At 43.0% G+C, this 18,889-nt stretch overlaps 1 protein-coding gene across 2 annotated transcripts in view; it reads left to right on the top strand.

Moving 5' to 3' along the window:
* cdk6 (cyclin dependent kinase 6) overlaps nt 1–18,879 on the top strand; it is a 42,887-nt gene extending 24,008 nt beyond the window's left edge. For both annotated transcript variants that reach the window (XM_033637283.2, XM_033637284.2), the window contains 4 exons: nt 6,065–6,174; nt 14,030–14,080; nt 14,664–14,799; nt 14,912–18,879. In XM_033637283.2, coding sequence (XP_033493174.1) covers nt 6,065–6,174; nt 14,030–14,080; nt 14,664–14,799; nt 14,912–15,064 — 450 coding nt within the window. In that variant the 3' untranslated portion in view covers nt 15,065–18,879. The remainder of the gene's footprint in view (nt 1–6,064; nt 6,175–14,029; nt 14,081–14,663; nt 14,800–14,911) is intronic.
* Nucleotides 18,880–18,889: the final 10 nt, after the last annotated feature.

The following is an 18,889-nucleotide window of genomic DNA, read 5'->3' as shown; positions in this document are numbered from 1 at the left end:
TCATGGATTTTACAGGCTCTCCGACTGTTGTACGTAGACTTAACTGCATTTTAGACGTGTGTGTTTAACAGATGCAGGAGCTTACAGAAACAGACAGAGAAAGGGAGGCATTTAATAGGGAAGGAACAAGAGATTGCAGGAGAAAAGGGTGAGGACTGAGTGGAAAGCAGTGGCCTGTTTGAAAATGAAACTCAGAACCCGAGGTTTGAGACGAGCCATTTGAGGAGCAGAGAGTCAATCATTTCACTGTCGAGATACTTGAGGCCGTCTACACGATGATGCCACTAGGGCTGTCAATCTTCCCCCAAAATCAGATTCGAATTTTTAATGTCTTTTTATGTTAAAAATTCGAATAATATTAAAATGTTTCCTTGGTATAGGCTATAGCCTAGGCCTACCGCCGCATTTTTATGTTTTTTTGTGTTATAATGATGTTATTTTAATATTTTGCATCACATGCAAAAGTGAACAGCCGGAGACGTGTTGCTCCTCCTCACTTCAAGTCGCTGTTGTTGACTTTTAACATGCAAAGGCGGCAGTGCCGTAACATTGTAGGAATTTATGAAAGCCCTTGTGAACATTTCAATAAAATTAAAACAATATTTATTTGCAATTACTCTATTGAACGACCCCGAAGCATGAGAAAACGGGCTGCGTCACTTCGGATCAAAGAGATGCGCCCTGTCACTGTCAGCGCTGGGCTGACAGGGCACCCTCCGCTGAGAAGAGAGAGACAAGAGGAGAGGAGATGGATTATAGGTCTGTTTGTAAACGGGGCTTCTCTGACAATCATGTATTTCCCCAAAAAACATCTCTTAATGCACGGCAGAGCGCCGTTTTTTTTTTGTTTTTGTTTTTTCAAAATATTCGAACCGTAGTTTCCAACTTCGAATATGCTTATTTTTACAATAATTCGAATTGTTTTCAAATAGCGAAGTTCATTCTGACAGCCCTAGATGCCACCCTACTTCTTCACAAAGACACACATTTTCCGACCTGAATATCATCCACCTTTTATTGGTGCTTTTCCACTTGGGTGACCTGGAAGCGTCAGCGTCTCAGTTAAAGGTGCAGTCAGCGATAATAATCTAGTATATTTTTTGCCAAATTCAGCAAATGTTTCCCGATGGTGCCCAAGCTGGCCGTTCTTTGTATGCGTTGAAATAAATCTGATGGTCAAACAAACTCTTGGCTCTAATTGGGAAACAAACAATGCTAGTCCAGCAACAGGGGGCGTTAATGCTCATTCGCAGGACAGGGGAAAGGCCGTGGATTTATAAAGACGAAGGCAGCGGAGGCGAGAGCGACGGTAAATCTGGCACTTACTAACGTGCGCAGCTCCACAGCTCAATTATCGACAATCTTTCTCTGGAGTTGATGACGCCACCTTTAAGTTCACCTCAATCCTCAACTCACTCGAACGTTTCACCTCACCTCTGCCCTCTTGTACGACAAATTACAGCAACTCAAATCGATGCAAGTTGTACTCATTGATATTGTAAAAGCAACTACAAAACAACTAAGGTTTTAAAATTCAAATATCGACTTTTGTCTTGACATTCACAAATGCTTAATGGCTGACAGTTTTTTGTAAGTGACAACTGGTGTGAGAGGATGGGTGCAGAAAATCACAGTGCACTTAAGTAACCCTTTAAAAAATGACCGTATGTGCTTGTGACCATTAAAAAACTGTGGTAAGGAAGAACCGACAGGATTGAGTATCACAGAGTAGGGAAGTCAGAAACTAGTGACAAACAGACTAATGCATTGCTGCTTTTGTTTGTTGTGCATTGACAAAAAATAAAAGTGTTCACTAACAGGATTCTTAACCTGTCATGCAAATACTGAATGAAAGACCACCTTGCCTTAGATATACTGTGAAAAAAAACAGTTTCCTACAGTGCAAGTAGTGCGTAATTTCGGATTGCAGTAAGCTGTAAAGAATTGATCTTCCGGTTGTGTCTGTGAGTGCATGCATGTGTGATTATATATATGCCTTAATCTGCAGTTGTGGCCAGGTTTTCGAATAACTCTGTATCGCAATGAGGCGGATATACCCTGAGCTCTAGTCTGTGGTTCTTCCTAGAAGGCTCTACATGTGCTCAGTGTACATGTGTTCAGACGAGCCCTGACTCTGCAGGCCTACAAACTCGCATGCAGCAGACAGCAGTCACATGCATTTGAGCTGCAACTGCAAGAGTTACGTGAAGAGGGTGATTGGGCCATTTGTCATTTGTGCTTCCATCCATGTTTTAAAGCAGCAACCTGTGTTTGAGTGTTTGATGGCTCTTGCAGTGCCATGTTTTGGTTGGTAAGGTGGAAACTGAGATGTGATGTCCTCTATGTTACTCAGCTGAACACCTGCAGAGAACTTAGTTTAAATTAAAGACAGTTAGAAAAAAATCCTGCACAAATTACAGCAATGCAGCCTTGAATTTGTTATTCAAAAAAACCCCATCAATGACCTTGTGTTGCCTGACTATATGGGCAGCTGTGCAGCTTCCATTCATGTTTTTCTTTGAGGTTTCACTGTTTGGAAAGTGTTCAGTGACCCTCACAGTCAGTCTGCTCATTCTCAGTGCATGTCTCACTTCTGGTCACGTGGCTCAGCCGACTCATCTCAGCCAACTAGCCTCAACTTCCTCCCTATTTCCACTAAAGCAGGAAGCAGGAGATGAGAAAGTATCACACATCTGCAAAATGCAGCCCCCAGCTCTATTAATAGCGTCATTCAGTTAAGAAGAAAAAATGTGACCAAACTTTTTATTCCTCTTATCAGTCTCTGTTGACTGCCTTGCTTAAGGATTCCAGCTCAGGGGTTATGTTTGGTCAGTTTGTGAGTCTGCCTCTGATGTCCAAAACTTCCCCTTCAAGCTGCAATTACAAATAATTCCCCTTTGTAATGGAGTTCTTATTATAGGCAGGTGGGTAATACATTTTGTCCTGCAACTTTGTAACTAAAGTCACCACTCCGAATGGTCCGCAGGCATTGTCAAATTACAGGATGTGGTTGTTACAGACAGGGGTAGTCCGTGGGAAAATGTGTGACCAGTGGCTTATCAAATTCTATAATAATATCATGAGTTTACAGTCAGATCATCAGACAAAAACAGTTGCAAACTACTTAGATGACTTTTTTCTGTATTGACAGTTTACAATAAGAAAAGGACTGAAACTTGATGACAGTTATTTAGCCAATAAGCCACGAGAGGCTGTGGTTTACAGCAAGTTTAGAACAGTTAAAGGGCGTTATTCGGTACAACATGGAAAACCATGGCCTCAAGTGGCTCGATGCTTTTATAAAATGGTAACTCTGTACAGTATACCTGGAAATGTTTCATAAAATAAACACACAGCAACAAAAGAACACAAAAATGTATTAATAACAAAAGTCAGACTTTCACCACGCTAAGTATTTTTTCAGCGACATTCAGCAGAAATGACTTTCATTGTTCTGTTATCTCAGACATGTGTTAGGATGTTACATACCTTGACATGTTTCTGCGGAAACTTCCACCTTCCTCAGAAGTGTCACTTGGTGGTTGTTTATGACACGCTGCCTGCTGTCTGTCCGCCGCCTCTCCAGGACGCAGCTCCAGGTGTGGGAGAGCATGTATGCCCCGTATGTGCGATCGTCCTGTCAAAACTGACAGGATGGTCACGCCTCGGTTAAGACGCGTCACAACCACCACCAAGTGACACTTCTGAGGAAGGCGGAAGTTTCTGCCGAAACATGTCAAGGTATGTAACATCCCAACACATGTCTGAGATAAAAGAACAACTAAAGTCATTATCAGAAACTGAAGACATAATGAATACCATTGAACTATTCAGCAGAAATGTTGCCAAGCAACTGGCAGCTGCTTTCCAAATCTATGGTAATGTGGAGCCAAAAAACGTTCACCCCCATGGGCCTCTAGTATACCTGATGTTAGGAGAAGAGGTTGCAGTTACATTGTGACCACTTATGTATCTACCTTCAGTAAATATTATGTTCACTTTTCCCCTGCTTATCATTTGCCAGTGATGGGGCTGGGTAATGTTTAAAAAAACAAAAAAAATCACGATACCAGTACCCAGTGCCCTTAAAATTTTAACGATACCAATAAAATAAGTCATGCGATACCTATCATGTGTACAGAAGCATTCAGTTGTGTTAAATACCACCGTACTTTTGAACATTTTAGTGTCATCTTGGCATGCTAAACACCATCAAATTCACCGAACTCAACTTCACCACACCACAGAATGTGTGGGTTGGATCAAACGCAAGTTTTAATACTACTTTAATACTACTACATAGTGTGATTACTTGCTAAGTAACCAAGCTAAACTGTTTAAAAAATGATAGTGCAAGCAGAGAGCAGAGAAAAGTGAGTGTAATAGGCTACAGAGATTAAAGGCTTGGTGTATTTGGCGGCACCAATGACAGGTATTTCTCCAGTGAAGACACACAGTGGGTTCTCTCAAATATTAATCCCTGTAGACTCTGTGGCATCTTTGTGTTGATTGCGCAGCCATTGCATTACAGCATTGCGTACTTTTGACCGTGTCCTGGCATGCTAAGTTGCTCACAGTGATTGTGCGAAGTGATCATAGTTTTGTTAGTGTGCGAGGTATTAGGATTTTTACCAGATGATGGCACTAGAGGGAAAGTTAAGGGATCCCCAAAGTCAACTGTATTAATCCTCTGGGGACCATGAACGTCTGTACCAAATTCCACAGCAATTCATCCAGGAGCTTTCGAAATACGTGGAACAAGTGGCGGACTGACTGATGGACCATCATTGCTATCGTCACACCACTAGCATGGCTAAAACACAAGTTGTTTGTACTAATGGAAATTAAATTACTGAAGTGCAGGGAGAAAAAAATCACTGGATTTCTGAAATCAACCTCCCCCAGTGAAACAAATCTACAAATCATAAAGTAACTTGACAGCTGACTCAGAGTAATGTCTCACGAGGCACCTAAGCACATAAGCAAGGACCCAGTTTGCTTTAGAATAGTTCATATTTTGCTATCTATCCTCTTTGAAGATCACTGCTCTCACATTACACATACAGGCATGTGGACAACATTAAAAGCTCAGGGTATCGTATCCTCGTCCTCCCGCAGAGAGTCCAAGCCAGCTGATAAAGATATCTAGGTGACACCCAGTCGTTTTGCTTACAAACATTCACCGTCAGACTCTGAGGTCCCGATAAGCACTCTGCAGTGCCTGAGGGGGGAACTGCAGCCAAAAGCTGTTGGAAAAATCTGGAGTTTAGGAAAGCACCTGGAACCGGTCCACTCTCTTACTAGGGGTCACTGAGTTTTGTCTGGAGGCTTTCCCTACTGTAGCTGTTAACAATGCTGCTGCTTTCCTGCAGGCTATGGCTACACATACGCACACACACACACACTCAGAGCTCCCAATAGAGGTACAGGGACAAATTTGGAAACCATGCCTAGTGTGAAGTGGCACAAAATGGCTGCCGCTTTACCTCAGGTGGGTGCAGGGTTGCTTGATGCAAGACAGGAGGAGTTAAGTTTGTTTTTTATTTCGACAGGATGAAGGGGGGAGGGGTGGTGGTGAATATCAGTGATAATCATCTCATTATTACTGCATGCACATAAGATATCTGGCACGTTTGATCCAGTGTAATGTTTGTTATTGTAATAGGTACTCCTGTACGCACACCCACACATGTGTACATACAGTATTTTGTGTCCCTGGTGGATGGCTGTGGAAAGACTGTGTGATGTGGGTACACCAAAATGGGAGCAGGGAGACGTGTCCTGCCAGATATGATTTCATGTCTTACGTAAGCCTAAGATGGGGGCAGAGAAGTATTAACCCTGTGTGTGTGAGAGAGTGTGTGTGTGTGTGAGATGCCCCCCCCCCGCCCCCCCCCCCCGCCCCCCCCAGCTATGGTGACATTTACCCGGTGTTGCTGGCAGGTAAAACCGCATGCAAAAAAACTGGGTGGGATTTATGTGTGTGTGTGTGTGTGTGTGTGTGTGTGTGTGTGTGTCTTTTTATGTTTAACCTTTCTAAGTGGATTTCTGCTGTGTGTTGTAGGTGGTGACACTGTGGTACAGAGCCCCTGAGGTGCTGCTCCAGTCCAGTTACGCCACGCCGGTGGACCTGTGGAGTGTCGGCTGCATCTTCGCTGAGATGTTCAGGAGAAGGTGAGAACAAAGGGGATTTTGGTGTAAACCCATCATATGTAGTTGCAGAACTACATTGTCATAAGCTGTTTTCTCGTATGAGCTCTGGACAAAATATGGAGACTCGGGTCCAGAGTTGTCCTCTCACACATGTAGCACACAACAGGAGACTGCAGGTTAAACGTGCTCTCAAGTGGAAATACTCTCTCTGGAGAGCATGCAGGAGGACATGACACGAAAAGTATGCTGCGGAAATCGGTCATAAACAACCAAGACTGTTGCTGCTCCTCGAATTTGTGTGATGATTTTGATGACGCCACTTAAGGCCCAGATACACCAAACATCAAAGAACCAGTGGCAATGAAGGCCAACTGTTGTGTCGTCTTACATCACCTGTGTCTCAGCCAAAAAATTGCACTTGAACACACTGCAAAGACTACAGCCAACGGACAAGTAGCACGTATGTTCTGCACCTGAGTGAGAGGAAATAACTCTCCATAGCAGCAGGTGGTGGTAGTCTGTATTCGTCATTCAGAAAGGGAAAAATCGGAAGACCGGCAGGGCGGCTTCAATACGCTAGTTAGCCACTTAGCACATCAACAACACAGCCTGTGAAAGAGCAAAGGATATTTACTGTGCGCCAGCCAACAATAATAGAAATAATTATGGATAGTCTTTGCTAAAGAGCTCAATGGTTAAACAAAATATTCTCATCCTAATACAAGTTTGTTTTGATCTCACACCCGCTCGACTTTATCCGTTTGTTTGCTTTCCTCAATTCCGTTTCTCTTCTCACGCACTGAGCTGAACTGCCAATCAGAGTAATTTCTCTCACCGACGGTCTCCACCGCCTGCGACGCTGATTCAGTTTGCTGAATCAGCAAAAAATAAAGCTGTCAAAGGCTGATTAGAGCCAACGTTGCAGGACACAAAAACCAGGGCAATGAATGCACAACAGCAGCCCAGTGTTGACCAATTACTGACTGTCTGCTTGTCGTCTCTCCAGTTCGATATTTTCTGTTGGCGTCTCCATGTAAATTACCCTTCTATTTCACCATCAGATGTTTGTCAGGCCAGTCGCATGATAGATATGTCATCAACAAACCTACTTGCTGCCTGTGAATTCTGACTTGCTCTTTTCACAAATGGGCTTAACCGGTCATTGCACGGACACTGTACCAGGGACCTGGCGGGGTAAAGTCCATTTAAGGTCAGATTCAACTGATGGAGACTTTTGCGTGCTCACATAAGCTCCGTCGGACAATGTCTAGATAAGTTCAGGGTTGCAGTGCATGTGTGAAAGGGGCTTTTTAGTGAATGTACTGTTATATCCTCCTCTTTCACTTTGCATCTTTTGCGTTTAAAACACCTGAAAAGTTTTTGCAACTGACAACTGACTGGTGGTGAGGCACCATGTCAACAGGGAAAAGGTCACTCACTCCCTGACCTAACTGAGCACAATATCTTTGCTACATAAAGTCCCCATTTGTGATTTTCAAAGCTTTTATGTGTCTTTACAGAAAGGTGGGTGCTAACAAGTAGCTTTAAGAGACTGCAGAGGTTGTAGGGGTCATTAAATGTCATCACGCCGAAAACTCCCTTTACAGCGTAGTTGTGGTGGTGATATTGAGGTCATGTGACCACAGTGTAGTTCATTTATAGCCTAATGTAAGCATTTCACTTGTGGCGATTGCATTTACACTTCGTTAAAGTGGTGTTCATTTGTGAAGATCATGTTGCTGAACAAAATGTGTGAGTAACTTTTGTTTGCCAAAGATCTAATTTTCTGTTAGTGTTGCGCTTGAATATTGGTGCTGTGGTCTCTGTATTACCTGTTTACTTGCATTCCAATGTATATTTAAAAAAAAAATGGCCGCCATTGTTACAGAATCAGTTATTCGGGTGTTTCTTAAAGTTGCCATCTTTCTCTCACAATGACACCTGTCAGCTGCATTATGAGCAGTGAGCAATCACATTTCAGTTGACTTATCAAACCATTACAGTAATGCCAGGCTGTCTGCTGTGGTTGCAGCATGCAAGTCAAGATCCTGCTTCTTGGTGTAGGTATCTGTCAGTTTGTGGTCTACCGAACTTTACACACTGGAGAGCCAAGCTAATAACGGACCACTTTTCTAAAAAGAAAAAAAAAACAAAGGTTCAACTGCCAGCTTGTGGAAGACAAAATACATTTCCAGGACATACAGACATATTTTATCACCATAGCATGAATCTAATGTTAACATTTATGTGCCATATTATGTACAAAACTGTGTCTTGTAAACAGCAGTGAGCTGGGGTCTAGCCAGACTGTAGTGGTGTGCATTGGAGTAGATAAGAACAGTCTTCTCTGAGGTAGGGCTGAGTGCCAGGAGGAGCAGCCCTGCCTATAATTTATGCTTCCTTCCCCAACCGTCCTCACACCCTAACATGCACAGCCACACACAACGACCCATGCTCTGCATGTGGGACTCAGTGGGACTATATAGGCTCTCGTGGCAAAGGGTGACACAGGGTGAAGAGGCTGTGCAGACATGTGGCATACAGGCGGATGACAAACATAAGCATATAGCCTTCAAACATATAGCCTTCGCATTTGCCCCATGTGGCCCAGCCTGTTACATACCCCCATTAGGTTGATGGTTTGACCATGTCCTGGATGTAGAACGGGCCTGAGCCTTTCACAGCATGTAAAGCCAGTACCAGAGTCTTGAGTTGGATTCTTGCAGCCACCAGGAGCCAGCACAGGGTCCGAAGGAGTAGGCTACAGTAAAATGTCGATCAGAACACATTATAGGTGCTTTTCATTTGCCAACGTGTTGCCTTGCTTCCCCCACTGTCTCTTCTTTGTGTCGAAATTCATTGGGCAGACGAGCCGAGAAATCCTTGGTTCTAGAACCACGTCACAAGCAACATCAGTCGATTAAAACTGTGTGCCACGTGTGGAGATGAGGCATTTGTACATCACACCAGTTCATAAAAAACGTTGGCATAGGATACCTGCTTTTGCATGTTCCAAGGTCCTCCAGAAGCTTCCTCTCTGCTTGTCTCCTTGAGTTGCGTTTAAGGCATCGGAACATCCTCCATGATGGTAGAGGGGGAACTGTTTCAGGGTCATGGTGGAAGAGAGGACAAGAATAACTTGTCACTGGACTAAACATTAATTAGCGCATACAGCACGTAACGTTAGTCGCATAATACCTCAGTCAGGCCCTCACTGATATGAGTGGCGGTTGGATGTACTTAATGCCATACTCAACATGTGTCAACACATCATGAAAAGCTCAAAGTGCATTTCGCGGCCGTGTCAAACGTTTAAACATGCACTGAAGAATTTGTGGCAAATGATCCTGTAATTGAGCATCTCACCACCAAATAACCAAGCGTCAACATGAAGTACCAGCAACATGTATGTATCACGTGCAGAGGATCCAGCAGGCGCAATCTGAGGTTGGCAATCCTGCCTTGTCTGATAGCATTAAGGTGTGTGTGAGAGTGTTGTCTGGGTTAAGGTACTGACACAATGAGCTGTAAAAAGCTTTGGTGTGGATATGTGTGTGTTTTCACAATCTGGCATCTGTCCAACTTTGCCCTAAGGCGGAAAGCAAGGCAGAGCCCTTTGATGGCCATGAACAGAACGTACACACTCTCTTGCTCTCTGTGGGTGATTAAGATGGCTTTTTAAAAGGCCACCTGTTGGAGATTAAAGGGCACCTGGGAGAAGCAGTGAAAGGAAGCAAAAGAAAGAGTGATTTGAGGTAAAGTGCAGAACAAGGGAGGATGAGAAAACACAGTTTATTGGTTTGCAGTTTTGTTGAATTGGAGATTATATTCGTTGACAGCTCAGTTTAAAGAACCAGACATCCCCTGTGGTGGTTTAACTGCCTTTAAATATAGTTTGTATCTAAACCAAATGCTTTTTATTTTTCGGGAAGAAACAAATACATCAGCTAAGAAATATCATTTGCACAATTAGTCGATTGATCTGTTAGTCCATCAACAAATTCATTGCCAACAGTTGTGATTTATCTTGCAGAATTGTCCAATATTTCCTGGTTCCTTCTCTTCTGAATATCTCTGATTTTGGACTGTTGGCCAGACAAAACAAGCAATCTGAAGACACTGCTTTGGAAAATTAACCAAACTAAACTAAATGAAATTACAAGGGATGTGAGTGGGTAGTCAACAAGTCGATCAAACAGTGCTATCCTTTCCAGTCAGCACTAGAAATTCTAGCCAGTTAAACTCATTATTAAGATACCCAAAGAAAAACAAAAGGAGTTTGTATGTGCATCACACAAACCAGTGGCTCCCCTCTCTTTGTCGTAGAGCCGTAATATACTTGCTGCAAACAACGCGACCGCATCGTGGCTGCCATGCATGATCTGCGCTCATTTGATGCGTCGGCCGCACATCTCAACACGAGGTACCGTGCAACATGCAATATTGACATGACCGCTAGAGGCGCTTGTGCGAATGAACACGGTGAGTCGCTGTCGGAGCAATGGCGGAAACTTCTGAAGAGAGGCTGACAGACCTGGTGCGGAACTACCCGCATCTCTGTGATGTTTCCACGCCGTTACATAGTGACATAATTCTTCTTCCTCATCAAGCAGATCAAGGGCATGCATGTTTGTTTCCCAGCATGCACTACCCGATTTCCGGGTTATATTTCTGTCATCTGCCCCAAGTGGAGACCGCCAGTATTGTGCGTTTTGGCTGCGTAGTGCTGCAGCAAGCATATACACAGACATGATGCAGTGTGTATGCGTATGTTCGATCAAGCGGCAAGTATATTACGGCCCTTAGTGTGTCTCTGTCTCCTCCCTGTCTTTCACACACATGCACAAACACACAGGTGCACTTTCAGACTCACGTGCATGTCCGGTTTAAGGCCATAGCTATCCACAGAACACAGAAAATATGTCCGAGCCTCACACACACTCATGCTGACTAGATGTCTTCTCGCCAGACAGAACAAGAGAGGTACATACAGGCTTGTCATATGTTGGGTACAAAGGAGATCCTGAGAAGCCTTGACATAGGTATGTGTGTGCACAGTCATGCATTTGTGAGATTGTTACTGTGCGAGTGTGTGTGTGTTTGAATGGAGATGAAAGAGGACGTTAAATACAAAGCAAAAAATGTTGTTTGTTAACTTAATTTACTGAGTTGTCAAGTTTTTTAGCATAGTGTGAATGCATAATGCACAGTGCAAAGTGCCACATATCAGCAGCATTTAAAGTATGATTTAGTTATATAAAAATGCGATGAATGATTTCATATGGTTCTTATTAAGTATGCAATATATTTTGGGACAGTGTTTAACCGCGTAGATAAAATTCTGCTCAATTTTGACTACTGTTTCCGATGTGTTTGTTTTTAGACCCGTCGTCTATTCTTAGTTGTGTCAGGGAAATTAGTCCTCAGGAAAATCCCTTAAAATGCCCCGCTGAGCCGCAACAACCCCATTTCACCCTGTTGTCTTATGTTGCAGGTCAGAAAAGTGCAAATCCAACCTCAAAAAAACATCTCTCTTATGACTCATGGAACTTCAAAGCTTTCCCCCTCAAGCACCTTCCTCTCCCCTCTCCACTTCCATTATCAAACATGCCATTGTAAAAAAAACCCTCCTTTAATAACTATCTACTGTAGCCAGAATAGTTAGGAACTTGTTGTCAAAAGAATTTAAGCAAATATTATACAAGTCTGCATCTGCATGGCTGGGATAGTGTCAGGGTGAGTCATGGATCGAGTGAATGGGGGAGAGAGCGCCTGCTTGTTGACATTCCTCCAAATCGAAAAGGCTGAACGTGTTGTGTTAATGGTCTGGGAGAGGCTCCACATCCGTGTTGACTTTCTCACAGTTTGGACCTCAATTGATAAATCCTCAAAGACGCAACCTTACATGCACGTGTGTTTGCACACTCACATGTGCAGCACCTCCAAACTCAGCACAGAATTGCATGTCCACGCAGTTCACACTGACGCAGGCTTAAACACAAGCACACACTCCATTTCTCTCTCTCTCTCTCTCTCTCTCTCTCTAGCTCTCTGTTTCCCACCCAGTCAGATTGACGCTCTCACGTGCAAACATGCACACACACATTCCAGAGGTTGTCTCTGGGAGGAATGTGGGACAGAGCTGTGTTGGCACTAAAGGAAGCGTGACTCAGCTGCCTGTCCCAACCCAGTCTCAGTCCTCCTTTCACTGCCACCCGTTTGTTTGTGTGTGTGTGTGTGTGCGCGCATATGTACCTGTGTGCACATGCAAATCTCCTAGTGGGAAACTGTCCCCTTTGTGCGTGTGTGTGCATTTGTACACTCTTTTCATGTGTGTCTACTTGAGTGTGTGCAAATGTGCATTTGCACTCGTCTGTTGACTGTGTGTGCATGCCAGTGGCCAGCTCTGTGTGAATCCAGTTATCCCCCTCCAACAAACCAACAAACCACTCCAGGTTTAAAAATGGACCTCTTGGAATTATCAGCCCTACTTGTTTTGGCACGATGGCTTTGCTGTAGGTGAATTTTTTTTTCTTCTTTTGCACAGTCAGAACTGGTTTGGTCTGATCTTAAATGGCTTCCAAACTTCAGCACAGTGCTTCACCCCGAAAGACCTATGTGGTGTGATCCTCTCTCAGTCAGATGTTTGAAGCAGAGGTTTAAGAGTGAGGAAACACGGAGACATCCATTAGTTAAGGATGCCAGTGGCAAATAATTGAAACAAACTCTGTATCTCAATTCCACTTCCGAACTAGGCATGTGACAGAGAGTTAGCTGTCGCTGTATAAAAGTGCAAAATACCCCTGTGTGACTAATTTCCCAGTGTCTGAGTCTGTAGGAAAGTGTGGGTGTTGAGCTATGCAAAGCTTCCTGCAAGTGGGAAAACACAGGGAGCACATGGTGGCTAGCCAGTCTGTTGACTTGAGTTAAGTGGGGTCCACTTGAACTGTATTTGTGCCTGGATACAGAATGCATACACACATACATACAAGCACACCTATGTGACAATATCCTGCATTACATTGACATCTGCTGGTGGCTAAATCATTTTAAAGAAGTAGAATATAACACAATGAAAGCTCCTCTGACCCCAGTGCATTAGTGTCATTTTAGAGTAACACATTCAGAGGAGTAATCTGGTAGCCATCTTAGTGTTAGAGGAATGTCTTCTCTTTGACAGCAACATCTCTTTTCAGAGGAACTTCAGCAGGAAAGTTCAGTTCCCATACCTCTTTCACTGTTAGAATAATCCAGCGTTTCTGTCACACGCCTTTCCCTCCCACTTTCCTGCACACATTCACACAGAGAGAGAGAGAGAGCGAAAGCAGACACCCACACACACGAGGGATAAATAGGCTTTTTTTTTGTCTGTACCGTGCGGCGGCCGGCAGGCTTGTGCTGATGATGACTACTGGAATTTGTGCGGGTGCCAGGCCAGGCATGGCCGCCCACGGGCATCCAAAGACGGCCCAAAGCCACAGGAACCACCAGCAGCCCTGCTGCCGCTCAGCTCCCTCCTTTCATCCCTCCCTCCCCTTTTTCAGTGGTACTACCAACACTGCTTCACAATCCTGACTACATGTGATGGAGCTACCAGTGTGTGGCTACTTCAAACGCTCACATCAGAGTCAAACATTCCTCTTTGCCTTGAGCCAATAGCTTATATCTAAGGACTGTGTGTCTGCAGTGTACCGTGGGATAGTGAGCATCAGGGCTCGTATCTAAAGCAGATTAATACACCTTTTACCAAAAATACATTTAACCTTTTCCTTTTTCTGCAAGCGTAATGTGCTGTACAATATATGAAGACATCGACTCACGCAAATGCTCAAACAGCAGCAGTCAAACTGATCTTTGTTTATTTTCTCTTTCCCAGACCGCTATTTCGAGGAAACTCAGATGTTGATCAGCTGGGAAAGATTTTTGAGTAAGTATTACTGGCTGTGTTTCCTATTGGAAAGGTCCTGTTTGTTATATTTAAAGGTCCAGTGTGTAGGAGTTAGGAGAAGTGGTATATAATATTCAAAAGTATGTTTTCAATAGTTTATAATCACCTGAAAATAAGAATGGTTTTGTTTCTGAGACCTTAGATTGAGTTGTTTATATCTACACAGAGCAGATCCTCTCCCATAGAGTCGTTTATGTTGTTTCTACCAGAGCGGAAAAATCAAACACGGGAGAAGTTTTAAGTTCTGCAGCCTCAGCGCTACATGTCACTAATCTTACACACTGGATCTTTGATTTCATTTTGCTCAAAGTAATCGCTCACCATGTCTCTTCTGCCAACAACACAAGGTCTCTCTCTTTCCCCTCATGCCATGTTTATATTTATATCCTATTTATTTTATTTTAATCTATATACGCTTCTATTTTTTTATTTGATTGTAAGTTTAATTATGTTTAAAGTTTAAAAATCCACTGTTAAAAAAAGACTTTAAAAAAAGGTGTTTCCAACGTCAATGAGACTGATCACTGATGTCAATGAACTAATGACAGTCACACTCCCACAGTGTTGTTGGGGTACCTTCAGCAGAGGACTGGCCCCAGGAAGTGGCCCTACCACAGAGTGCCTTCACCCCCCGGCCCCCTAAGCCAATAGAGGACTTGGTTCCAGACATGGACGAGCAAGGACGGGCCCTCTTAATGGTGGGTAGCACTCTGTTCAAACCAATACTTATTTGAGCGATTGGCAGTTTTCTCACATCCTAAAAGTCATTAGTCCATCTCATCGTCCTTTTCTCTCCTCTTTCCTCTGCAGCAATTCCTCGCCTTCAACCCTTCCAGAAGGATATCGGCTTTTGCTGCGCTCAGCCACCCCTACTTTCAGAGTGTGGACAGCCACAGTAGAAGTGTGTACGCAGCCCAGCCCATCCCCAGCAACAAGCCCACTATGGAGGAGAGGACTGCCTGACAGCCCTCCTTCCCACCTAATCATCCTGTACAGTGTCTATAAAAAGTATTCTGTGTACCCCGCCTTGGTGTTTTTCATGTTTTGTAGTTTTTTTTAAATCAAAGTGTGTTAAAGGGACAGTTCACCCCCAGATGAAAAATACAGATTTTCCTCTTACCTGTAGTGCTATTTATCAATATATATTGTGTTGATGTGAGCTGCTGAGTGTCGAGATGTCAGCCATAGAGAAGTCTGCCTTCTCTTCAATATAAAGGAACTAGATGGCACTCAGCTTGTGGTGCTTAAAGTGCCAAAAAATACATTTCTCTTTCCAGAAATCATGACCCGGTTGCACAAGATAATCTTCATGTGAGAACTATTTTCTGTCTACTAAACTTAACCGGCCAACCACGCAGAAGGAAGCGTGCATCTATCATCCACTGAACTAGCTAACGTTACAGCTCAGCCAAGGAGGACAGCATTAATGTTTACATCTCACGCTGTCAGGAGCACAAGCCTCTCGTCCATGAGTAGATGCACTCTTCCTTCTGCGCTGTGATACAGTTTGCAGGTGTAGTTTGGTAGAAGGAAAAATGTTCCTCCATGAACCTGGTCACAACAACGTCTGTGGATTATCTTGAGTAACTGGATCATGACTTATTGAAAGAGACGCAGTTTTCTGGTGCTTTAAGCACCATGTGCCGAGTGCCATCTTGTTCGATTATATCGGAGAGAAGGCAGACATCTCCATGGCTGATATATCTACCACTTGGTAACTCACACCAAAGCAGTTTAGCTTGATAAATAGCACTACAGGTAAGAGCAAAGAATGTATTTTGGATCTTGCAGGTGAGCTGCCCCGTTAATAAAGCTCTTTTGACACTGATATGCAGATACATCTTAAACAAGTAAAAAATAATTATGTACAAAAAGATGTTATTTAGGTACAAGTATAGAACAGATTTATATGGCGGCATGTAGAGGCATTTTTGGCGTCATTTACAGCCTTGAGCTTACATGATTGCATCGTTCTTCATTCTGCAAAAGCTCGGTCAGGCTTTGTGGTGAGCGTGACAGAATCTGCTGTAGAAAACTGCTGTTCAGTCTGGGTTGTGATTTGGCCACTTGAGTGTGCAGATTTAGGGTTAAGTTTGCGGGTTTCTGTTGCTCTCCTAACATGGTGGCAGGTTTTTCTTGAAGATTCTTATGTGTTATGCATGATGCTATCAACGCCAGGCTTTGCATAGCATTTAGTTTGTTGGTCAAAAAGCTTGATTTTGGTGTCACCCCACCATGAAGCCTTCTTTTACTCCCATGTGCCTCTGGGCAAATGCAAGCAGAAATGTCACGGGATTTTCCAACAGTGGCTTTCTCTTTGTCGGTTGACTGTGAAGCTAGAAATGCACCCAAGCTGCAGTTGCTGTAGGCGCAAACTCCGCCATCTCAGTTAGGGAACCTTGTTCCTCCGTCACTGTCGACTTCATTGTGGCCTTATTGCCTTTGTACACATAACCTTTACACAGATTTGTATGCTATACTCAAGTGCCTTCATACTTAACCAGCATTCTTCCAGCATTGGGTCTTTTCGATAACCGTGTTGATATTGCCTCTCGTTCTTTTTAACGGTTTTTTTTTTTTGGTAATCAGTGTCAAAAAAGCTTTATCAACCATGATTTTGTGATGTACAAAAATGAAACGGACCAAGGGGGCAAATACTTTTTTATAGTCAATGTACAAAGCGCTAGGAAAGCACTCCCTATAGAGAGGGTAAAGATAGTGTCCAAAAAAAAGATGACACCAACACTCTCACCCCCTGAAAAACATGCACAGAAGCTATCGTCCTTCCATGAACTGATGGATTGTAATTGCTGCTTTTAGGTTGTTAAATGTTGATGATTGACTGTGTTAACAATGCAAAGAGACTTGCATCTCAGATTGACTGGTAGAAATGGGCAAGTGGGGCTGTGGAGGCCATGAAGCAGAGGCCTCCTTATGACCAGTATTTCCCCCTCACATAAGCCCTCTTGACCGGGGGGCCGGACCACACAGGAGCCTGGATGGACAGCGTGGATCTCACCTGCCTTTACGCTCACTGTGGGTGTGTGCAGTGAGCAGATACACAGTACAAGCATGCTCACACCATTTAGTGTGTGCACTACCACTGACATTAGCACACTCATGTACACACCTACTTATTGAAACATTATTGGGCATCACAAGCCAGCCTCTCACTGCCATGTTGTGTCTTTATCATTCCAATCCTACATGTATAATAGTACTGCCACCTTGAGGATGTCCTGAGTAACTGCAGACCAGTAGCGGGATTCTAATGGTTTCTGCTCTCTTCAAGGAACTCAACATAACTGGGCTGATATGCTGAGACAATGATGAAAGAAGCTAATGGAAAGGTTGCTGCCACTCACTAGTCTGCCGTCATGGGCTTTTATCATTATACAATTATTATGTACTATCTGAATGATACAGTAATGCACAGGCTTGCAATAGGTGGAGAAAGTCCCACCAGCACTATTCAACACGAATTCATTTGGCACAGAAAAGTGTCGCCAATGCTCTATATTTAATTTTAATTTTATTGACAAGTCTTATATGCTTGTTTTCATCAAGTTGTTGCTTGATTATTTTTTAAGATGCTGGGGCATACAATATTCTTACACCAATTACACCAACTCTTTAGATGATTATAGAATTTGTGTAAGAATAGTTTGACAATGTAAGGAATGTATAAAGGATAGGCATTGGTACTGTACAGTATAGAGTGCTACATACAAGCTGTAAGGATAGAAAACTTTTGATACGTGCATCGTCAGCCCATAGATATGTTGTCAAATGGATAGATGTAGAGTAGCGAGGGTCAGCGGAATGTTGTTTGGCAAGAGTATTTTGTCTATGAAAATGTCGGGTGGGCTCCGTGGGCGCTTGTTGAATTTCATTTGCATTGGTTTGAGAGTGACTATGAATTTTACAGTGGTTTTGATGATGAAATAATGCACAAATACTTTGTGTACAGTTTTTGCTTTATTTTACAATCATGTCCATTTATATTCAAGTTCAGTTTTTTTTTTTTACCAGCAAGGAAAAGGCAAGTATGCAGAGTTGTATTTTTGTATGTTGTAGTTCTTGCAGAACAGTAACATATTTTAACACTGGTTTACGTTTTCTAACAGGTAGTGCTGCTAGCACACACAACACAGACACACTCTTTGACTTTCTCAGGTTCTTGTTATGGATGTCCGAACCTTTCGGGCACAGTTTGCACATCTCTGGGCTACTAACAGACCACATCACCACTCCTTCAGGTTCTCTTTCAAGCTGTTCCACGATCATATCATTGATCACAGTCTACTGTCATTCCTATTTATCAAATATATGTTACTGTAGTCATTACTGTCTGAAGATAACTGCCTGTATCAACTGTTTTTGCCAGCAACTTTTAATTGCTAGATGGCGAACACAGTGTAGATTCATGTATAATTGTCTGCTTGACTAAGCACTGTGTGAATTTTCTGTTTGATAGCAAATCACGTCTGGTGTCAGTGTTTGCATACAATGCAATTAAGGCTCTAAATAGAATTAAAATAATGACTGTTAATAGCCTACATTTCAATCTCGTAACATGAAACTGTCCCACTGTTTTGAAACCATCATAGTTCCATCATATAACTCAGATTACACATATGTTCCTGTGTCACATGTGTTTTTAGCATATGGAAATGGTGACTATGAACAACACAATCATGGCATTATATGTAATAATGCAGGCATTGGTGTTTTATTATTGTGTTGCACCAGTTGAATAAAAAGCGGCTTTTTGTGAATGTTGTTGTA

The sequence above is a fragment of the Epinephelus lanceolatus genome, chromosome 16, assembly GCF_041903045.1.
Source record: "Epinephelus lanceolatus isolate andai-2023 chromosome 16, ASM4190304v1, whole genome shotgun sequence".
NCBI lineage: Eukaryota > Metazoa > Chordata > Actinopteri > Perciformes > Serranidae > Epinephelus > Epinephelus lanceolatus.
The sequence above is the reverse complement of the archived record's forward strand: the minus strand, read 5'-3'. Positions and strand labels throughout refer to the sequence as shown.